General features: G+C 42.1%; 6 protein-coding genes across 7 annotated transcripts; 5 read left to right on the plus strand and 1 right to left on the minus strand.

The window, feature by feature from the left end:
• Positions 1–3342: 3342 nt before the first annotated feature.
• LMH87_000731 (uncharacterized protein) lies at positions 3343–7736 on the plus strand (the record flags this gene model as incomplete). Its single annotated transcript, XM_056198690.1, has 2 exons — positions 3343–3534; positions 3606–7736. 2 exons carry the CDS (start codon positions 3343–3345, stop codon positions 7734–7736), a joined length of 4323 nt encoding a protein of 1440 aa, XP_056055614.1.
• A 9870-nt stretch (positions 7737–17606) lies between these two features.
• On the plus strand, positions 17607–19260 carry LMH87_000732 (uncharacterized protein; the record flags this gene model as incomplete). 2 transcript variants are annotated; one of them, XM_056198692.1, is made up of 4 exons in its annotated part: positions 17607–17969; positions 18022–18067; positions 18150–18872; positions 18938–19260. In XM_056198692.1, 4 exons carry the CDS (start codon positions 17607–17609, stop codon positions 19258–19260), a joined length of 1455 nt encoding a protein of 484 aa, XP_056055616.1. The 2 variants fall into 2 exon arrangements, with proteins under 2 accessions (XP_056055616.1, XP_056055615.1); XM_056198691.1 differs by having other exon boundaries at positions 17607–18054.
• A 1596-nt stretch (positions 19261–20856) lies between these two features.
• On the plus strand, positions 20857–21366 carry LMH87_000733 (uncharacterized protein; the record flags this gene model as incomplete). The annotated part of the gene is made up of 1 exon (XM_056198693.1): positions 20857–21366. The coding sequence occupies one exon, from the start codon at positions 20857–20859 to the stop codon at positions 21364–21366; it is 510 nt and encodes a 169-aa protein (XP_056055617.1).
• Positions 21367–21771: 405 nt separating this feature from the next.
• LMH87_000734 (uncharacterized protein) lies at positions 21772–22227 on the plus strand (the record flags this gene model as incomplete). Its single annotated transcript, XM_056198694.1, has 4 exons — positions 21772–21795; positions 21861–21878; positions 21933–22044; positions 22115–22227. The coding sequence occupies 4 exons, from the start codon at positions 21772–21774 to the stop codon at positions 22225–22227; spliced, it is 267 nt and encodes an 88-aa protein (XP_056055618.1).
• Positions 22228–22456: 229 nt separating this feature from the next.
• Positions 22457–22918, minus strand: LMH87_000735 (uncharacterized protein; the record flags this gene model as incomplete). The annotated part of the gene is made up of 1 exon (XM_056198695.1): positions 22457–22918. One exon carries the CDS (start codon positions 22916–22918, stop codon positions 22457–22459), a length of 462 nt encoding a protein of 153 aa, XP_056055619.1.
• A 104-nt stretch (positions 22919–23022) lies between these two features.
• Positions 23023–23302, plus strand: LMH87_000736 (uncharacterized protein; the record flags this gene model as incomplete). The annotated part of the gene is made up of 2 exons (XM_056198696.1): positions 23023–23152; positions 23226–23302. 2 exons carry the CDS (start codon positions 23023–23025, stop codon positions 23300–23302), a joined length of 207 nt encoding a protein of 68 aa, XP_056055620.1.
• Between the last annotated feature and the right edge of the window lie 385 nt (positions 23303–23687).

A 23687-nucleotide genomic window follows, 5' to 3' on the forward strand; every position in this document is an offset into this window, starting at 1 on the left:
TCGCAAGGCTACTGGCATGGATGGCGCTTCCTCAGTGGCGTTGACTTCGGTAGCTTCCAGCCACACACGTGCCTCACTCGACCACCTACAAGTCGTTGTAGGTCACTTCGTCACGTTGTATTTTGTCCATGTTCATCTCACTAAATTGTTCTATGGGATGCTGATTCCTATGTAAGGTGTTCTGTTCTAGAGCAAGCTAGTATGGAATAACCTGGCGTTTGCCTCTGAAGGTGGAATTTTTGACTTGTGCAGTGCGGACATAGAGGCTCGGTACGTATGCGTCGTCGTGGTTCATTGGCAGCCTTTCCTTCTTGAAAAACGAAACATTCATATTTCCTGATTTCTAGCTGGCTTGATATATGGCAGCTCGAGCGATTGAGTGCAGCAAGCGAAGGAACGTGGAGAAGCCTGCAAATCTAGTCGTGCGTCTAACCTAGACAGTAAATGCATGTCCAAACACTATGTAACTCGCTTTGTCTGAGCTCAAGACAATGACCGATGCTGGCCAGGGTCGTCAATCTTTACGGCACCAGCCGCTCAAGTGCTGGAGGCCGGCGTATGCAGAGGGTTTCAGCCACGGCGTCCCAGAGTAAGATTGGGATTTACTGCATGCAATCAAACTTCTTCGAGAAAGAAAGGTCGGGTTCGGCTGCGACATTTCCCGTCATGGAGGCGCCCAACTGCGTGAGGCCAACTGATTGCAACCTTGACAAAAGCTACCAGTGGGTGTGCTTAGCCAGGCTCTGCGACCAAGATTTTCTGACTTGCCCTTAGCGACAGGTGATGGGGGTAGCAATAAGTGGCGCTGCACTGGGATGGTAAGCCGAGGAGTCAATTGGAATATGCAGTGCGATAGCCTTGTCGAATGCTGAGGTACCCGTTTGCTGCGCACCTCATGACCGTTCAAGCCAGTGCCGCAGCTGCAGATTTCTCGAAAGTAACGGAGAGGTAGAGGTATATCGAAGCCGAGGCAAGTCCCAGACAACCACCCAGGCGAGAGCTTACTAAAATTTGCGCCAAGTTGGCTGTTCATCAGGCCAAGTCAACGACGCGTGTATTGAGGTGCCTCGCGCTACGCACAATCAAGCCGAAAGGCCGAAGCTATCAACAGCTATCCGTGTTGAGTTATTTATTATGTATATGTATTACGTAGTACCAATTCGTGGCACCATCGTCCAAGAGCGCATTAGGAAGGACGTTCCCGCGAATCCTTCAATATTAATTTGGGTTGAGCTAACTGGACAGCGGTGGGAGAGGATGGTACTGCCTCGGCTTACCATCTCTTGGTGCTCACTGAACTCGGTCTTGCCGACCCCCCCCCCCCCCCCCCCCCCCCCCAAAAGTGTTTGAAGAGAGTGTTCCATACTATGTACAGGACCTGACGTCTTCACCTCCATACGCGCCGATTCTATTGTGGCGGAATATAGCCAAGAAAGATGATCGCCTGCCCAGAGACAAGGACCAGGGCCGGCCCAAGCGGCCCTACTCGATTTTAGGAGAGAGCGGCTCATCTCCACAATGTGGGCTTGGGATTAGCTTCGGAACGGTCAGATGCAACTCCGTTAGCGTGAGTATCTGGTCCCCCGTGCGCCACCAAGAACTTTTGTACGTATACTGAGTAGCGTCTAATGCGAATCCGCCAAGGACCAGGCAGACAGGGCCGCACTCCACGCGACTGCGTCGGCCCTGATCTCATATGTGAAAGCCGAAACATGTTCTTGACAGCAAATCCTAAGTCTGGAAGCTCGACTTGCAGGATGCATTACGATGCAGCTCACATGGGCATGGGCCGCATGGCGTAGCAGCCCAGGTCTTGTCTGACGGTGTCGTTAAAGAGGCCGACTGATGGTGCTGATACCGGCCGGCTCTGATGACCCTCCACACACCATGTTTTTAGTGCGCTGCCTGGCAGGCTAAAAGGGCCTACGGCCCACTGCCCACATCACATCGCAGCCGGTGGCGCTCCAATGGTTGTGGTCCACAGACGATGCGACTAACAAGATTGCGCTCGAGTCAGCAGCATGGGGGGAAGTGACGGGTTCTGGACGGCCCATTTCACCCATGGCCCGATCTCTCCGGTCAAGGAGCTGACGATTGCGTACTGATCAAGTCTTTTGTAGGTGCTGCGTCACTGACGACAATGCGGTTGGACATAATCCCAGAAACTTTGCCATTCTCTCGGAGTAAGCAACTGCTCTGCAGTACTGGTAAGACTCCGCGGCGCTATGCACTTCCGCTGGTGGCAATCCGCCTTTCGGGCGGCGCGGTGTTTTAGTCCTCCGGCTAGCCTCACTAGCGGCCACATTAAACGAGCCACTGAACACGAGTTGCGCAGAATAATCGCCCGACTTCGCGCTGATACCACTTTCTTCGTAAGCCCCGCCCAGGTGCAACCCCCAACATGGACTTGAGACACTCAAAACATTGGCCGTGGCCCAGTTTTTGTAGAGGGCTGCATACTACCAACATTGTACCAGTATCCGTAGTTCGTTCTCGTTTGGTACGTACCAGACAAAGCTTCATTTCACGTACTATGGCGCGCGTTACTATTTACCCCTCTTCATACAATCACATCACCCACCAACTCTTGTCACACACGCAATGCTTGGTCCCCAGATTCTACTTTTGGCCACTGTCGCCCTGTGTGCTCCGGCTCTCGCCATGCCAGGTAAGTCTGGCGACTACCTACCAGTGAAGACTGGCAGTATAGCTGACTGTACAGTAGGGTTGAAGGGCAATCCGAATGCTCAGTTCATCGAGGGTGCGAGCGACACCTCTACCGTAGCCCTGGAAGGCGCATCTTGAAGATGGACGGCTGTCAAGCTGATGGAGGACTCTTTCCCGCTCGTGTTTGTGTCATGTTCTTTCTTTTCTCACACATAGATTCATTAGTCACTAGAAAGCGCTGAAAGTGAACAAAGGACTTTTCATTCTCTGCCCCCAATATATGCAAGCGGGACAGAGAGGACGCACCCTAACTAGTGCCGCATGGCCTGCAGTTTGCAGACAAGCATTCGCAGCTTCGAGCATGACAATTGGCCGGCAATGCGGCGCACAGCTGGCTCTGACCTGCGCGACCACCTTAGCGTCGCAGTGCGTCCAGCCGGCGTGCAAATATATCTCACAACATACCAGTTTGAAGCGACCAACGAAAAGTCGTAGCCGGGGTACCTTTGAGCCTGGTCCGGCCGAGCCCACCACCCCCAGTCGCCTTCCGTCTCCCCCGCATATATGCTACCGCTGGGTGTCTCCTCTGGTGTCCCAACCCAGCCAACCTTTCCTGCTTGTCTCTCACCGTCTTCAATTCTTCTTGTCGGAACTGCCTCTCGGCTGGAGTGAGCAATGTTTTCGCACGCCGACCACTGGTTCTGGCCGGTGGCATTTCCCGTTTTTGACTTCAGCTTGAAGTTCGAGGAGACGATCCTCCAACTCCTCCCGTCATGCTCCTTCATTCTTTTTGCGTCAGCCACTTTTCTGTATTACCGACAAACCAACGCCCGTATTCGTCGGAGCAGACTGCTATGGACTAAATTGGTATGTCGAGAGCGAGAGTGCTTTCACTGGTACTGCTGGCAATACACACAGCTAACAAAATCTGTACACAGAGTGTTGCGCTCATCCTCGTTGCCTTGGAGCTGGCCAACTTGGTGTTGCGTTCGTTGTCGAGCGATTATACTGATACGACATCCCCCGCTGCGTCTCTCGACTTCGTTGCCGCCTTGGCTATTGCTGGTGTGGTATACATTGAACATCGGCATGCTATTAGAACCTCTGCAGTCCTCGGCCTCTATCTCGGCATCGGCATTCTGATTGATATCACCAAAAGTCGGTCGTACTTCCTCCGCAATTTGACAGCTTCTGGGGCTGTTGCGGCGGCAACGGCTGCTGTGCGGCTGATTTTGGCTGTCCTAGAGGAAGTACCGAAGACCTCCCTGATCATCGACCCCGAGCTTCGTACCGTCTCTGATGGCGAAGCTACATGTGGATTCTTCAGCAGGACATGTTTCCTCTTTCTGCGGCCAATGATGCGCATTGGCTATCGCAGTATACTCGCTCTAGACGATCTGAGTGACTTAGGCATCGAATTTGCCTCTAGTTGCCTCTTTTCCGAGCTATCGAACAGCTGGCCAACCTCACAACGATCATCGAAGCACTCCTTGTTTACCGCCTGCTTAAAAGCATGGAAATGGTCTATTGCCCTCATATTTGTTACTCGATTATTCGTTAGCGGCTTCATGTACTCGCAACCTTTCGTCATGCATGCCGTGATTAGCGACATCGGAAAGCCTGATGAAGGACAAAAAGGAGGTCTCGTTGCAGCGACCTTGTTCGCATTTTCCGGGCCTGCTCTATGCCGAGCGGCTTCTACGCAGCTAAAGAATCGCCTGGTCACTCGTGCCCGGGGTGGGTTGATTTCTCAAATGTTTGATAAGTCCTACCGGCTCAAGGTATCTGAGGCGAAGAAGCAGGCTGCAATAACCTTGATGAGTGCCGATTTCGAGAGTATCGCCGGGGGGATCCCTGCCTGCATCGAAGTTCCATTCGCAATTCTCGAATCTTGCCTTGGCATGTATTTTCTCGCTCATTTCGTGAGATTATCCTGCCTGGTCGTTTTTGCGCCGTTGTTTTTGACTCACGTCATTGGTCTGGCGTTTGGAAACGCATCGTCTTCTGCTGTGACGTACTGGAATGAGCATATTGAAACCAGAGTGGCAAAGACTTCTCAAGTTCTTTCCCAGCTTCCAGCTATCAAAAGCCTTGGACTTGGGCCTAAAATGGCACAATTTATTCAGAGCCTTCGAGTTCTTGAAACAGCTGCATCGAAGAGATATCGCTGCATCCAGGCCGCGTCCCTCTCCGCAGCTGTCATGGTTGATCAGCTTACGCCTGTTTTCGTCGTAACAGCTGGAATATTTACTTATGTGTTCGGCGATAAGCTTGATCCGGAAATTGTCTACCCGACGCTCGGTGTCCTGACCCTAGTTCAAGGACCACTCGCGGATCTGCTGACAATGTATCCGGAGGTCATGTCCATGCTGGGGTGTTTCGACAGGATCCAACAATTTCTGTGTCAGGACGAACATCAAGATCCGCGTGTAGTTTCACGCAGAGCCGATGAAACGGAATCAGAGAAGGCATCCACGTCTAATGTACGAATCACGCCGGAGAAGACTGTTGCTCGGACTTCACTTGCTGTCATCTGTTTCGAAAAGGCTTCGATCGCTCCGCGTGGATCAGAAGAAGCGCTGCTCTCAAATGTGGATTTCTCTATCGATGCTGGATCAATAACGTCAATGTTTGGTCCTACATGCTCCGGAAAGACTATATTCTTTGAGAGTATATTAGGCGAGGCCGAAATTCTCGAAGGCAAAGTCTATATAGACGAGACAGTCGTCGCAATAGCTGTCTGTGGTCAAGATGTCTATCTGCCAAACAGTACAGTTCGTGCCTGCATAGTTGGAACCTGCGAATATGAGCCAACTTGGTTTAACACTGTTATACGATACTGCCAACTATTAGAAGACCTCGAACGACTGCCAAACGGTGAACACTATATTATTGGTAGTGGCGGCATTGCTTTGAGTGGTGGACAGCGCCAAAGAATCGGCATTGCCCGAGCTGTTTATTCCCGCACTAGAGTAATTATCTTAGATGATGTCTTTAGTGCGATTGACAGGAGAACAGCTCTCGAGATCTTACAAGGCCTATGCGGTCAAAATGGGCTTCTTCGTCAGCTAAACTGCACCGTGGTACTCTCTAGCTACTTGCCTGAATGCCTCGAGATTGCCGACAACCTTCTCCTCCTCGACGGGAGTGGCAGTATCTCCTTCGAGCCGCGCAACTCGCAAGGTAAAGTCAAGTCACAGGTAGCTTGTCTACTTGACGAGGGGCTACTTGGACCTAAGGAAGACCTTTATGATGAAGAGCCAGCAGCAGATCAGGCTAGCGACACGCCGACCGTGCCAACTATCGGCGTCCAGCGAGTCGACGAATCTCGGCAGAAAGGAGACAAAAATCTGTACCTTCTGTGGATCGATTCTGTCGGGCGCATGGCAATGACCTTCTTTACCTTATTGATGGTATTGGTAGCGGCGTCGGATGCATTTCCCTCCATATTTATGAGGGTATGGATTGAAGTCGCCCCAACCAACAAGAAGTACCTTATTGGCTATGCCTTGATAGCGGCATCCGCTGGCATACTCGCTGGCATCTGTTTGGTCACTATGTTTATCAAACTAGCACCGCGTGCTTCCAATGGCCTCCATGAAAAGCTGACAAGTGTAATGACACAAGCTACACTTGGATTTCTGAGCACTACTGATTCCGGGGAACTTTTGAATCGGCACAGCGAAGATATGGAGCTGTTATCGAAGCGCGTACCGACCAAAATGTACTCAACCCTCTACAGCTCCTTGGGAGTGTTAGCTCACGTAGGAGCGGTTCTGGCCGGCACAACATATATGGTCGCAATATTGCCCGTGGTTATGTTTTGTCTCTTCGTTATACAAAGATACTATCTTTGCACGTCCCGTCAGCTCCGACTTCTCCAAATCGAGGCCCAGGCGCCCCTTGTCACCTCGCTACGTGATATCGGAACTGGTCTGGTTTACATTCGCGGATTTCGCTCCCAGAAGCACGACTTTTCTCGCTGCCTATATCTCTTAGATCAGTCACAAAAGCCATACTACTACCTGCTTTCCTCACAAGCACTGTTGTTTATGGTTGTAGAGCTTGTTGTCGCATTGATGGCAGTGGTCCTTTCAGTCCTTGCGCTCTACGTAACAGACTCAACCTCCCCAAATGCTACGGGTCTTGCATTTTTGAACCTGATCAATCTTGGTACCGGTTTCAATATGGTCGTTAATGCTTGGACAGCAATGGAGACCGCAGTTGGCTCTTTGGCAAGATTACGCAACTTTATCCGAGACACTCCCACTGAGCGCAAAGCCGGAGCAGTGGACCTGCCAGAAAGTTGGCCCTCCAGAGGTGAGGTTCTCTTTGAGAACGTCGCCGCGCGCTATAAACTGGACGACAAAACCGAACAACCTGTTGTGCTTCAGGATATTAATCTTAGAATTGAGCCTGGCAAGAAGATTGGTATCATGGGGCGTACAGGCAGCGGCAAATCCTCTCTTCTGTTCTCCCTCCTGGGGTTTCTGGAGTATGAAGGCAAAATCACCATCGATGATGTGGATGTTAAGACTGCTCCTCCGGATCAGCTTCGCGCTCGTGTTATCACCATATCGCAGGATCTAGTCGAATTAGACGGCACAATTCGCGATAATCTCCTTCCGTACGACAAATCTTGGGACATGACAAAGCCAGTCAAGGTCGGCATAGAGGAGCGAACTGAAGCTGAGAGGAAAGATCAAATTGTGCGAGAAACACTTGTGCGGTTAGGAATCTGGGAAAGACTTCCCGCAATGGGTGGTTTGGATGCGATCTTGGACAAAGTCGGCTACTCTCATGGAGAAAAACAACTGCTATGTATCGCGAGGGCCGTTGTTCGCCGGCGTCTTACGGGTAGCAGGCTGGTACTGGTGGATGAGGCGACAGCTAGCGTTGATAGCTGGCGGGAACAGATTGTGCGAGAGATGATGCTGGAGTATTTCCGCGATTGTACAATCATTGTGATCGCACACCGCGAGGAAACTATCGCAGACTCTAATCGCACAGTACATATGGCGGGCGGCCAGGTTGAATATGTGGATGACTGGGATAATTGGCAGGACTAGTCTGATTTACACTTCGGCATTTCATTTTCCATGTATATATTTCTGTTGGTCAACTTGTGGCTACCGAATTTCTATTGCGTTGGCAATTTGCATTATCATTGTTAATTTCATTCATAACTGGGAGGAGCAGTCACTCCAGTACCAGCGCATTGTCTTGTTTCTTCTTCCATCATTGCTGGGCAATATTATCTGTATCTACTGTCGCTTTGAGGCTGTCTTTGGCTTATTGGCTACTATCATGATTACTACTACTTGTTCCCAAAACAAACAACGCCGGAGAACTATTGTCATACTATCAGCTGTGTAGTGAAACGATGCCACCTTTAGGACGTGGCATAAGAGTTGCACCATATTGTAGTACTCTCCTGAGTGCTTCAGACGCAGATCCAGTATGTATCGATTGCTAGAAATACACCATTTTCAAGTAAAAAAGCAACAATAAATTATCCCGAACGCCGTCGCTGAGGTTCTGGGCCAACCCGATGCAAAACCTCGTGTCGTTTTTCTTTTGCATTTTACAATAAGCCTTCCCTCTTCACGCTCTATATTGCCGTCGGCTCGCGCTATTGGCAAATCGTCTGGTGCAGCTCCCGCCCGATTTGATAAAGGCGCCAAAGTACCATTCATATGCCATATACTGGTTTTGGATCGTCGGCAACCAGTCCGTTATGCTGCCGAAGCCGCCTTCGAGGTTGGCGTCGGCCACGCCGCACTTGCCTGCCTCGGCAAAGTCCTCCATCCAGTTGACGCGGCCGTACTCGCTGGGCGTGTGCGAGTCGCTCCAGATGCGTGAACATTTACTCCCAGGACAAATCCACTCCCGGGATCTTGGTGTCAGTCCCGGGATCTTGGCATCAGTCCTGGGCCAGAACTTTTATCCTGAGATGAAACTTATTATCTTGGGATAAAGCTTATTATCCTAGGAATTACTTGCTGCCCTAGGGATTGCTTACCATCCCAGGTCTTGCCTGCTATCTTAGGATTTGCCTACTATCTTAGGACTTGTTAGCCATCCCAGGACTTGCCTGTCACCCCAGGACTTGCCTGCTAAACTAAGATCCATCTATCACCAAGTATGTTCACTTCTTTTTCACTTCACTTCACTTTGTTTATAGACTGTCCTAGCCGCCCTTTACTAGCAGCTATATAGCCTTCTATCTATACCCTGTGAAAAAGTACCTAAAGATTATTAAGGCGTACTAATAATTTTTAGGTGCTTTTTTATAGTATATATAGGGGAAAAAAACCTTATATAATAGTAATTAGAGCTTATTATATATTTTAATAAAGATATAACTATTAGAGAGTTAAATATAAAAATCTAATTATAATTTATAGTTAGTTTATACTTTTAGAGAATATAATTATAAAATGTAATATTATTAAATTTAATATTTATAACTTTAATAAAATTAGGTTTTTATTAAGTTTTATTATAATAAGAATAGTTATTATAAACTTTAATTAGATTAAAAAAGTAAGAATAATATAATATAGTTATTAAATAAGTAGTATAAATAAGTAAGTAATATATCTTTATTATAAAATACTAACTTTTATTTTTATATTATAATTACTTAATAATAACTTATAATAACTTATAAAAAGCATTTATATAAAAAGTAATATAATTCTTATTTTATTTACTATTAATATATTCTTTAAATTAAGTATTTATAAAATAATAAAGATTTATAATATTTTTATAATAACTATTTAATACTAATATAATAGTTAAAACTTATAATATAATTAAATTATTAACTTAAAAAAACTTATTAATTTAAAAAAGAGAGTTAATATAATTAATAAGTGAGTTATCTAAATAAGTAAGTCGCTTATTTTACCCCACTTATTTACTAAAGTTAAAATAACTCTATAAGAGTAAAGCTAAAATAGCTAGGCTTTTAGATTTAATGTATTAAGTTATTAAACTATTTATAGTAAATAGTAATAATTATAGATAAATAGTAATTATATATTATATTATATAATATATATTAGATTTAATTCTTTTCTAAATTCTTTTTAAATTTAATAACTTTATAGTCTCTGTATATATAACTATAAAACTTAATAGAGAGCTTTAATAAAAGTCTATATAGTTAATAAGGCTTAATAAATAAATATAATTAATCCTTTTAATAAGTTATATTAAAAATAAGAAATTTTCTTTTATTTTTTTTATTTTTCTTATTTAACTTATTAAAAAGATTAATTATATTTTCTTTTTAGCTTTTATATCTATTCTTATTATTATAGTATATTATATATTAAAAATATATTTTATTTTTAAAGAGACTAAGATATAATTAATTTTAAAAAGAGTTTAAAAAGGAATTAAATCTAATTACTATTAAATTAGTTATTTAAATTTAAATAATTAATATAAAGTATTATTCTTAAATATATAGGTAATTTAATAGTTCTATATCTAATATTAAAAGAGACTAGCTATTTTAGCCCTATTATAATAGAGTTATTCTAGATTTAGGAACTAAGTGGGGAAAACCGGGCGACTCGCTTATTATCAGGGCACCCGTAGGGCACGCTGGTTAGTAGGAGGTTATAGGCAACCAGAGGTATCACGTGCGAAGAAGCTACTATATAGCTGCGAGCTGCCGACGAGGGAGTAGCGAGGAGGCAGCGATAATTCCACCATCATTCTAAAAACCTAAGGATTATCTAGTGAGTGAAGCTCTTCGCCGACAGCACCTCACACTTATCTAGGCGACTCACTTATTAACTATATTAGATTAATTAGCTTAATATATAGGTTCTTAAGGAGGGCTTTACCTTATTTATAAAAGTAAGCTAGTATTAAGAGAAAGAGTTTATATCACAGGTTAGACCCTAAAGGAGACTCAGGCCGAAGCCCTTATTATATTATTATAATAAGGTAGACCGTGACCACACGGTCATAATACCTATATCTAATAGTTACCTACTTAACTATACTATAGTTAGTATATTAACGATATTTTAGGATAGATCTAGGGAATCTCTCCTCTTAATTCTTTAATTCTTCCTTTTTATACTAAGATTATTTAAATAGATTAAATAAATTATCTAAACCCTTATATTAGAAAGAATTTAAAATAAAATTAGAACTTATATAGCCCCTTATATAAGTATAGTAACTCTTATATTTTTTATCTAAGTAAACTATTAGAAACTTATATATTTACTTATATTTAAGTAATAGCTTTTATACTAACCTATAAGAGATTATTAGAAAATTCTAATATATACTCTATAATATATATAGAAAATAGTAGACTTATTTTATAATAATAAGGAATAATTATAAGTAGATAGAAGTTAGTGTCAGGGACCTCGAAGCTATATAGTGGATGCTAGGGATACTCGGCTACGGTCTGGTATTGCTTGATCTTTTTGATCTCTGTGGCCGAGTGGTTTACCTAGCGCCCCGGTTCCTCACAGTTAGCCTCTAAGAATAAAAGATAGGTATTTAGTTTAGAGTATTCTATATAAAGGGATAAAAACTAGTTAACCTTTTAAATAAACTAGTAATTAATCTAATAATAGAAGTAAATAGCTAAGATAGGAAATCTTTTAGGAGAAATACCTAACTAATATTATAAATAATAAGTTAGATATCTAAATAACTATAATTATTATAAACTAAATAAGAAAATAATTAAAAAGCTATATAGGTATAAATATAAGTATTATAATTAGCTTTTATAATACTAATAATAACACCCTAATTACTAATTATTAAGTTTAAACTAATATATACTAGCTTAATTAATAAAGTTATAAGATAGAAACCTATATTATTAGACCCTTTAAAGTTTAATAGTATATAAAAGAACTTTAGGCCTTAATATCTAGAAATAAAAGCTTAATTAAGCTTTAATTAGTACTCTTTTAGGAGTAACTAAAAGCTATTTATATATATTTATATAAGATTAGAAGGAATAGCCTAAAATATAGCTACTACTTACTTTAAATAAGATATAGTAAATAGTACCTAGATAATAAAATAGTTTCTTAACTATCTTAATAAATAGTATAGTAACCTAAATACTACTATAAGAGTACTAAATTAACTTAAAGAACTTAAATAAAAGCCTAATAAAACCTTTATATCCTTCCTCCTAAAATTTAAAAAAAAGCTTACTAATAGTAATAAAGCCTTATAGAATAACACTATATAGATTAACTACCTTAATAGCGCCTTAAATAATAAGCTAGTAGACTACCTAATTAGTATACTAAGTCTATTAAAGGACTTTAATAGTTTTATAGAGCTACTACTAATAATAAGCTCTTAACTTAATAGCTAGCTATTTTAAGTATATTAGACTAAGAGATATTAAAAAGATTAGAGGCTTATAGAGAAATATATCTTTTAGTAGGAACTAGCTATAAATATAATAAATTAGGAGAAAACTAAGTTAAATTCTATAAACTCTAATTAGAGAGTAAAATAGATAATAAAAGAAAAGGTTAATAAGTAATAGAGAAGATAGGTATATTTATAGTATAACTATAATAGCTATTTTATTAGATAATATAATATAAGGGTAGTAGTCTTACCTATATAGGTATTATAATCCTATACTAGAGTACTGTCAGGGCACCCGCAGGGCACGCTGGTTGGTAGGAGGTTATAGGCAACCAGAGGTATCACGTGCGAAGAAGCTACTATATAGCTGCGGGCTGCCGACAAGGGAGTAGCGAGGAGGCAGCGATAATTCCACCATTATTCTAAAAACCTAAGGATCATCTAGTGACTGAAGCTCTTCGCCGACAGCACCTCACAAGTACCTAGAGAGGACTTAAATAAAGACTTAAAGGAACTAGGAAAAGAGTAGCTCTTAATTAAAAACACACCTAAGAGTAAATAAAGAAGCCTAATATATATAAATTAGAAGATTACCTAATAAAAAGTATACTATTTACTATTTTAACCCTAATAAATAATATTATTTTTATATTTATATTAGTAGATACTAATTATATCTCCTATAAAGTGATTAATAAACATTTTATATAATAGTATAAACTTTAGTATATCCTAATATTACCTTAAGAAGTAATAATATTTAATAAAGACTAAGATACTATAATCTTAGAGATTATTATTATCTAAATAGATATTAATAGATATATATAGTAAAAAGTCTACTTATATATTATACCTAAAATAGATAACTATAATATAATTATAGGACTAGCTTAAATAAAGGACTAGGTAGTTACTATCTATATAAAGGAAAAGTACTTAGAGATTAGACTATAGTAATTAAGAGTAAGTAGTAGTACTAAAGGTATAATAGGGAGCTTACTAGCCTAGATATTTAGAGTAAGCTTCTATACCTAGTTATAATACTAGAGAAAGGATAATTAGATTAAGATATTCTCTATAAGCCTAGTAGATATTAATAAGGCCTTATAATAGAAGATTATAGCTAATTTATAGACTAAGCTTTTACTATAATACTAGGAGTTCTAGGCACTCTTTAATAAGTCCTAAGCTAATAAACTTCTACTACTAAGACTAGGGGCGGACTATAAGATTAAACTAGAATAGGAGAATAGGAAAAAAGCCTAGGTCCTATAGGGCCCCCTATATAATATATTAAGAGAGGAACTACTAGTACTCTAGAAGACCCTAATAGAGTTATTAGATAAGAACTTTATTTATATAAGTAGCTCCCTAATAGCTACTCCTATCTTATTTATTAAGAAGCTAAGAGGGGGCTTATACTTTTATATTAACTACTAAGAGTTAAATAAAGTTATATATAAAGACTAATACCCCCTCTTATTAATTTATAAGATACTTTATAATAGTAAGAAAGTAAAGTAATTTACTAAACTAGATATTATAGTTATATTCTATAAGATATAAGTTAAATAAGAAAATATATAGAAAATGGCATTTAAGATAAGGTATAGGCTCTTTAAGTGGCTAGTTACCCCCTTTAGGCTTACTAATACCCCTAGTACCTTTTAGAGATATATTAATTAGGCACTAAAAGAGTACCTAGATAAGTTTATACTTATTTATACTAATAGAATAGAGGAGAGTTATAAGGCCTATATAAAGAAGGTACTTACTAAGCTATAATAGATAGGGTTATAACTTAATATTAATAAATATAAGTTTAGAGTTATTAAAATAAAGTACTTAGGCTTTATTATTAAAGCTAATAAAAGGATATAAATAGACCTAATAAAGGTTAAGACTATTATTAACTAAAAAGTACTAAAATTAGTAAAAGTAATATAGAGTTTCTTTAAGTTTATAAACTTTTATTAAAAATTTATAAAAGGGTACTTAGCCCTAATAGCCCCCCTTACTATATTTACTAGAAAAAACTAAGCCTTCTAATAGACTAATTAAGTTAAGACTATATTCTAATAACTTAAAGAGCTTTTTATAAAGGCTCCTATTTTATTCTAGTTTAACCTAAAATAAAAGACTATCCTAAAAATAGACACCTCTACCTAAAGTATTAATAGAGCCCTAATATAATTTAATAATAATAGAATACTCTAACTACGTATATTTTACTTAAAGAAAAATACCCTAGTAGAATATAACTATAAGATTTATAATAAAGAGATATTAGTAATTATTAGGTACTTAAAAAAGTAAGATAAAGAACTATATAGTATAAAGGAATTTAAAATTTAGATTAACTATAAGAATTTTAAAAACTTTATAATAGCTAAAAAGCTAACTAAATAATAAATAAGATAGTCTTTTATTTTATTAAGATATAACTTTACTATTTTATATATACCTAAAAAAATAAAATAAAAGAGTAAATATACTATCTTAATAAGAATAAGATTTGCTTAAAAGATTAGATAATAACTAACTATAATATTATATAGTATAATTACTAAAACTAGAAACTATATATACTCTCTAAGAACCTATTATATTAGTTTTAGTAAGATCTTTTTATTATAAACTAATATAGTTTATAAAGTAAGAGTAATAGTTCCTAATAGAGTTTATATAAAGAAATAAAAAAAATAATAAAAATAAAGTTACTAATAGAGACTAAACTACTAGTAATAATAAAATTACTAATATAGACTATATCCCTAATAGAGGATAAGATACTTTAAGTATAAGGTAAAGAGTAAAATATAACCTATAATAAAATTATTAGTAATATTATATAATAATAGTAAATATTCCTTATAGAGCTTAATCTAAAAGTCTCTATTAGTAAATACTCTTTATTAGTAAATAATAAGCTATTATTTTAAGAATAGTAATAAATTCTAAACTAAGAACTACTATATACTAAAATAATATAAAAGATATATAACTTACTATTAATAAGACATTTAGGGTAAGAGAGCCTATTAAGCTTATTAGCTTAGTAGTTCTTTTAGTCTAAAATATTAAGTAATATATAGTAGTTTATATAGAATTATAATAATTATAAAGGAAATAAGTCTTAAAGAGAAAGAAAGAGTAGATTCTTTAAACTATTACCTATTTTAGACTAAATCTAATAAGAAATCTCTATTAACTTTATTATAGACCTTCTAAAAAGTAATAATTATATAAACTTTATAGTTATTATAGATAAACTAAATAAAAGTATTATCTTTAAGCTATATAATAATATATAAGCTAAGATAATAGTAAGGAAGTTTATATAAGTCTTTTATTAATACTATAATCTACTAAGATCTATTATATTAGATTAAAGTATATAGTTTATTAGATAACTATAAAAATAAGTCTATATATTACTCTAAATAACTAGACACCTCTCTCTAATATACTATCTTAAGATAGATAGTTTAATAAAATAGATAAACTAGATAATTAAGGCTTATATATATATATTTATAAATTATAACTAAGATAACTAGATAGGCCTATTACTATATATAGAATTAGCTATTAATAACTAAGATATAGCCTCTATAAAAGTTAGCCTATTCTTCTTAATATATAGGTATTATATTAAGCTAATAATATTTATAAATAATAAGCTAATATAAATAGCTATATAGAGCCTAATTTAGTAAGTAGATACTATTATAGATAAATTAAGGTAGGTAATAAAATAGGTATAAATATTAATAGTAATAGTCTAGTAATTCTAAGAAGAAATAGCTAACTAGATATATTAATAGATACTAGTATTTAAGATTAGTAATAAGGTCTAACCTAATCTATAAAATATATATATAAAGTAACTATATAAAATATACTAAGTTTACTATAATTAGGTAGATTAGCTCTTATAGCTATTATCTTAATATACTACTAGACATTTATAATATTTTTTATATAGCCCTACTATAACTTACTATAATAGACCCCTTACCCTTATAGGTTAAGATAGATAAATAGCTACTATTATAGCTAGTTAATAGTAAAGAGGAGTAAGAACTAAAAGCTATTCTATAAGAGAAGTATATCTAATAAGAATAGAGCTATAAGAAGAAATACCTTATTAAGTAGGTAGACTATTAAGAGCTAATATAAGAGCTTATAGCTACTTTAAGTGACATATTTATACTAGAAACTTAAAAATATTACCTTATAAAAGAGGGGAGTATTATTATAAGTTAGACCCTAAAAGAGACTTAGACTAAAGCCCTTATTATATTATTATAATAAGGTAGACTATAACTACACAGTTATAATACCTATATCTAATAGTTACCTACTTAACCACACTATAGTTAGTATATTAATAATATTTTAGGATAGATTTAGGGGATCTCTCCTTTTAATTCTTTAATTCTTCCTTTTTATACTAAGATCGTTTAGATAGATTAAATAAATCGTCTAAACCCTTATAGTTTATTTTTAGTTTTAGTTATATTAAAGTCTAGTACCTAGCTTACTTATAGTATATCCCTAGTTTAGGTAGTCTATTAGGGGATAGGTGTTAATATATTACCCCCTTTTTAAGCTAAAGCTATTATATCTATTTTAAGGATATAATAGTTATCTAATACTATTATCTTTAAGGGTAATTTAATATAATTTTTTAATTATAATACTTATTTTTATTTTTAACTTAGTTTTAAAGGTATTATAAGTAAATAGTAAGATTAGGTTATAAAGGTTATAAAGTAATATATATAAATTAAAGAATATAAGTAACTTACTTATTTAAGTAATTTATTTATTAATTATACTATAAAAAAATAATAAATATTATTTCTTTTAAAGAATTTTAAATAGATTTTATTAATTAGAATTTTATTTCTTTATTTTAATATATTTTAAAATATAAAGTTATATAAAATAGTCTACTTATTTATATAGCTTACTTATTTATAAACTATATTAAATATTAATTAATAATATATTTATTTCTATTTTTATATAATAAGCTATAATAGTCTAAAAGGCTTTAAGAATTATTTCTTATAATAAGGATTATCATTTAAAAAGCTAAGTGCTTTCTTTTCTATTATTTATTTATACTTTTAGAAGACATTAAAGCTATTAAGGGCCACTTAACTATAGACTAATCTTAGAAGATTATACACATTTAAAGAAATATGAAAGATTAATCTAAAGAAATCGTCTACCAGATTTTGCAGGCAGCATTACTAGGTATTAATTATTTGCAGGCATCAGTGCTTTCGACGATTAACTAACCTCCGTCCCGACTCGTGATCCGCGCCACGAAGTTGAAAGGGGGGGGGGGGGGCGGACTTCCCAATTGGGAATCCCCGCACAGCACCCAATGTGTATAAAAACAACCCAACATGAATGGCAGTTAATCAAAGTACATAGGCAGCTTCGTTTCTTCTCGTCAATCAGTCAGCACAGGCTTCAAAGTTTCTACTGTGTAATTTCTATTGCATTCTCTCCACGCTACTATAGTGTACACGATCATGTTGCGGTCTTGTGTAAGCAAGTCCCAACGCCGGACAAAGGCCACCATGGCCATGGGCGGCGGGGCAGCAACCCAGAAGTCCCTAAAGAAAGAAGGCGACATTTCCGATGCCTTTGTGTCTCTCTCCGGAGCGAAGCGCGACCCTTTGCCGGACCGCTTCAGACAACTCAAGTGTGATTTGGTCCGTGGCCGGGAGAAGCAGATTGCAGAGAGCTGGAACCACTTGCTGCGTGACCTTCGCACGGAGAATGAAATCATTGCGCAGAAAGGATCGAATGTGGTCCCGCAGATTGAATTTGCCAATCTGGAAAGCGGCGTGCGCGGCCTCAGGGACGAGATCAAAAAGCGAGGCGCCGTGGTTGTCAGAGGCGTGGTGCCCGAGGCCGAGGCCAGAGCTTACAAGGAGGAAGTAGAGGGCTATGTCAAAGAGAACCCATGGACCAGAGGTGCGTGATGCATGTAAAGCCCGACCCCGTTACTACAGAGCCTCGACGAGGATCTCTATCCCTCCATCGTAACTCGTCCGCTAACTCATGGGCAGCCTTCCCGGCCGATAACCCCCAAGTCTACGAACTATACTGGTCCGCGCCGCAGCTCAAGGCCCGCTCACACCCCAACTTTATGCGCGTGCAGCAGCAGCTCATGTCGTCGCTGTGGCACACGTCGAACCCCGCGAGCCAGATATCCATCACCGAGCCGCTGTCGTACGCCGACCGCCTGCGGATCCGGCAGCCCGGGGACGCGACCTTTGCGCTGGGCCCGCACATTGACGGGGGCAGCGTCGAGCGGTGGGAGCGGGACGGCTACGGGCGCGGCGGCGTCTACGACGCCGTGTTTGACGGCGCGTGGGAGCGCTACGATCCCTGGGACGCCAGCGGCCGCGTCGAGGCAGTCAACAACCTGTACGACGGGCTCGGTGCGTGCACCATGTTCCGCATGTGGCAGGGGTGGCTGAGCATGAGCGCGACGGGGCCGAGCGAGGGTACGCTGCTGGTGAATCCGCTGATGCACCGCGCGACGGCGTACGTGCTGCTCCGGCCGTTCTTCGAGGCGGTGAATAAGAAGAAGGGGGATGAAGGATATCTGGACGAGAGTAACTGGGAGTTTGTAGGTGCCGAGGGCATGACGAGCGATCTACAGGGCGCGAGTCCGGGGCATGGGCAGGAGTTGACGGACGAACTCCATCCGCATCTGGAGCTGGATCGGACCATGGTGCACGTTCCGGAGATTAGGCCCGGCGATTTCGTTGCTTGGCACTGCGACAGTAAGTGTGGTAGTCGCAAGATGGAGTTTGGCCCAGGGCATCACCAGCTAACATGTGCGAAACAGCAATCCACGCAGTCGACAAGCTGCATCAGGGCACGTCCGACTCGAGCGTCATGTACATTCCCATCTGCCCGGTGACGGCCATCAACGCGCAGTACGTGGTGCGGCAGCGCGAGGCCTGGCGTAATGGCACGCCAGGCCCTGACTTCCCAGGCGGCGAAGGCGAGGCTCGACACGCGGGACGGCCGACGGAGGCGAAGCTTCGGCAGTGGGCTGGTCGTGAGGCCCTGCAGTCGATGGGCTTGGAGAAGTTGGTGCCTGGTTCTGCTCCGACGCCGGGCCAGCGAGAGGTGGTTGGCCAAGCGAATGCAATTCTTGGATTTTGAAGAAGAAGAGAGAGTTCAAGCCTGCTCTGTGGGGGGCGGGTCGTGCCGTTGACTGACATGGAGATTTTGTTTTGTTTTACCGATGCAAAGTCGGACTGTCGGCATGTCACCAGTAGCAAGCAATCTATAGCAAACATGATGAGATTTGATTTCAAATCTACCCGTGTCAGATTTCTTTTCGAATGCAGTAGGCATACGATGACGATGTTTGACCGTTGATTTGCATTTGTCAGCCAAGGCCGCACACAGTAAGACCCTGCAAGGCAGCCCAGCGGGGGGAGGACGCCTGAAACTCCGCCGTGTAAGACGGGCTGGGGTTGTCAACGTGACGACGTGACGACAATGGCGATTGATGGAGATGGCCAGTCTCCGATTCTGGCGGCTGGCGATGCAGGAAAAAGGCCAGCTTTGCGAGACAGACAGGAGCTGTGTGAGCTGTGTTGAGGAGCCCCCTGCGCCATCTACGCGTGACGCAGAGTCGTGCATCGACGATGCACTCCACAGATACCAATAAGGCTCGTGAAATGAGACTGGAAATGAGTTAGAGATTACCAATCAGCCTCTACGACAAATTGAAGGTGCATAATATGCGTTTGGAGACGAGCGTCAAACTAAGCACGTACAGAGATCGTAGTACACAGTTACAGCACAGCTAACTTGGTTTGCGGTGCTGGAGGATGCTAATGTGGTACGCCTGTACAAGTGCACGCCTGTCTACGTAGCCAACAAACTTGTGATGCGATCCTCGTTTTGGCTTGAGCTCAGCACATGACGCAAGATCTACGAATCCTTGCTATTGTCTATAAATTTCAACGGCTTGATCGCCACAGCTCCGGGTTGTACGGCTGCCAACCTGCGCTATCGCTCAATGTTGGTGGCATCTCCACTGGCGTATTGAATACGAATCCATCGCCACGCAATGGATTGATTGGTCGGGCGAGGTTTGTTCGACGTTTTGTCTGAAAGTGCGACAGCCCAGCCAAGAAAGCGCCGGCCGGGCGACCATCCGTCCGACAGGCCGTGACCGTCTCTGCGCCTCGTCCACCTCCACCTCTCCAGCTGCTGCGGGGAAAGATACGTCCTCAACTTTCCTCGTCCTTCTAATTAGTCAACTTTTTTCTCGCCGATGCCACATCGACAATTAGTAAACAAGTTCGTGTCACTGCTGCCGCCCAATGGCGAGGCTAGCCATGATGTGGGCTGGTGGAGCGATTGTAGGGATCTAGCAATTGGCAAGGTGAGAAGTTGCGGTGATGTGGATTCCCGAGGGGCAGCGGACTTGGGAGGACCATGGTTGCATGTAGAATGGAGGGGCAGCTAGTTGGACAAGTCGACACAAGCGGCTTTGTGTCAATCCCTAGGTCGAGGCAGAAGCAGGCTGGAGGGAAGCTACTGGTAGAGGAAGAGGAGGAGAAGGAGGGGCTTCGTAGGAAGGAGCTTGAGAAGCTCTGTTTATATAAACCTCGGAGCTCGCCCACTTGCATCATTCTCGCCATCAATTGCATCAACTCTCACAAACTTGTTGCTTCCTCACTTACACCCCATACACACACACACACACACACACACACACACCCCTCACAACCCGCATTCACTATGAGCTTCTACGACGTCTCCATTGGCCAGGCCCTCGAGGTCCTCGACAGCCTGACTGCCATCCTCAAGAAGGCCGAGGCCGCCCCCAACGCCGCCACCCTCCCCGAGGCGCGCATCCACGAGGACATGCTCCCTCTCTCGTTCCAGATCTACATTGTCACGGACCTGGGCACCAAGCTTGCCGCCCGCCTCACCGGCCAGGAGCCCCCCTCCAACGAGAACAACCTGAAGAGCTTTGCCGAGTTCCACGCCCGCATCGCCGAGTCGCGCGCCGCCCTCGAAAAGGCCGACAAGAACACCATCAACAGCCGCGCCAGCGAGGCCGTCACCGTTGGTCTCGGCCCCGGCAAGTCGGCCCAGATGAACGGCCTCACCTACAACGCCGGCTACGCCACCCCCAACCTCTACTTCCACCTGGCTACCGCCTACAACATCCTGCGCAAGGAGGGCGTTCCCCTGGGCAAGATGGACTACCTCACCTCGTTCCTCGGCAAGCATGTTGACCTGTAAATCGGGGCACATGGTTTGGTTCAAAAATAAAATAAACACACAAATAGCATATCATCCTCCTAGTAATAGGAGGACACGGCGTGCGTCGCTTGGCATGGATTTGATTGAAATCGGTCTAGTTGCGCAAGACTCTTAAAAGTTGATTTAGCAAAAATATATATTCATACCCCTGAAGATACTAAAAATCGTCTCTTATCCTCTTTCGTGCTCCTGTCAAGTAATTCCTGTTAGCGAGGTCAGTCGCTGGTCAATTTCCTTTAGTCAGCCAGGCACCATGTCCAGGCTGCTACACCCACTCAGGCCACTGTAGTTCGCCGCTCTACAACTCTCTTCTTCTCAAGGACGACAGCTTCGTCAGCCGTGCACATTGACCTATCCATTATGGCACACCCATTCATCTGGGCCATGCGTGTAATTCACGCGTTCGAGGTATGCTTTTTCTTGCCCACGGCTACGTTCAGCTCCTCTGCGCAGCTTGCTGACTCTGTCCACAGGATCGCATCGTCGCTGCTGTATGTCGCCACATCCCCGACTCGCGCCATCTTGCATTTCTAACGAGAGGACAGATTCTTCGACAGCCGGGCTTCCATCGCGGCGTTGGCCGCATCCACAAATATATCGACGAGAAACAAAACGGTCGCCACCCGCATGAGCCGCTTGCTCCTGGCGAGGCTACCGGTACGCAACAACGATCTCTCAGAGTGTGAACAATTATTGTCGTATTACTATTGCTAACGATTATGTGCAGCGGACCCCAACGCCCCCGAACAGACTCGCAGCTTCGTCAAGCACTTTGTCGACGAGCTGCGCAACCAAGCACGCGGCAAGCCGACCGACATTGACAAGCCGCCTCACAAATGAGGCAACAACCAAGTTTAAGCACCGAGGCTGCTTTGTGATGCTGAATTGTAGCTGAGCTCTTGGCTTGGCTGCAATACCACCGTCCCTGCCAAGAAATTCCGCTCATCTTTCCTTACAAGGGCAAGCCACTTTCGAACTGGCGGTGCGAACCACAGCCACGATGCGTCATTGATGCAGATGCTGTGCATACGACTGGACCTTCCCGAACGACCCGCCGCTAGATCCATACTCAGCCTCCGAGGATAGTACTGACTATGTCGATGCCGTCTAGAACTTCTCCCGTCGTCGTGGAGGATTTTCCAACCATGCGCAGCTGGACCTTGTTCTTGCCTTGGCCGCTATGCTTGCAGCGCTTGTCGCTCCGCCTCCAGCAATTGCTGCAGAAGTTGGGCTCAAAGCAGCTCTTGCAGTGCCAGCATAGCATTCCCTCCCTGAGCTTCGCCTTGCAGCCATCGCACTTGAGGCCGAAGCCGAGGTCGCCGTCCTTGTTCTGGTTCTTGAGATCCTTGCCCGGTTCCAGCTTCGCTGGCGCGACCTCGTGGTAGCAGCGCTGGCCGTGGCCATGGCACGAATCACAGAAAGTGCTGATTCCGAACTCGCACTCGTCGCAGCGGTAGACAGTGTCTCCTGAGACCAGACCTGTGTCGCAGGCCTGGCAGATCATGGGGTCGAGCATCTCACGCTTTGCCATGGCTTGTGGCGTGTACGGGTTGTATGCAGCTGCAGGAGGATTCGCCCCCGTCGACTGTGGCGGTGGCCCGGGGGGAGGTGCGACTTCATAGGGAACATGATTTGATGGGGCAGATGACGGCGGCGGCCCAGGGGGAGGTGCAGCTCCGTAGGAAACGTGGCTTGGTGGGACAATGTTCTGCTGCTGCGTCTGCTGAGGATAGGCTGGTGGTTGCGTCCAAGAACTCGCATTTTGGTGAGTAGATGTAGGCGCGGTTTGTGATGGATAGTTTCCCTTTTCCTGGTCAATTAACCACATGGCAACGCAGAATTCATCGCACGAAAACCTGCCATCGCGAGTGACGTCTGCTTGTTCCCATATATTCGAGAGCACGTGTTTGTGTAGGTGACTGTCGAGGAAAATGATGGCGGCTTCGATGCCCGTGAGATACGGCTTGCCTTGACATTCTTGGTGGAACATCGCCTCGTAGCGGGCTCTGTTCTCTGCCGGCACGGCCGCAGGTGCGGCGCTCTGTTGTGGTGGTCGTGGTGGCGGTGGTGGTGGTGCCGGAGACACGGGACGCAACGAGAGTCGGTTCAGGCTACTCAAGAGTCCTCGTGAAGAACTGGAATTATGTTCGCTAATCATCATTCCGCCGATGTTGGAGTTACTTTTTCTGTTCTGTCGAAAGGTGCTGTATACAGTAGATAGCTGCGCTGTCGTCAAGATTGCAAGTCGCCTGCCCAGAGTTGGGCTTAAGTACTCGATTAAACTTGACATCATCGATGGC

This window comes from Akanthomyces muscarius, chromosome 6 (genome assembly GCF_028009165.1).
Source record: "Akanthomyces muscarius strain Ve6 chromosome 6, whole genome shotgun sequence".
Taxonomy (NCBI): domain Eukaryota; kingdom Fungi; phylum Ascomycota; class Sordariomycetes; order Hypocreales; family Cordycipitaceae; genus Akanthomyces; species Akanthomyces muscarius.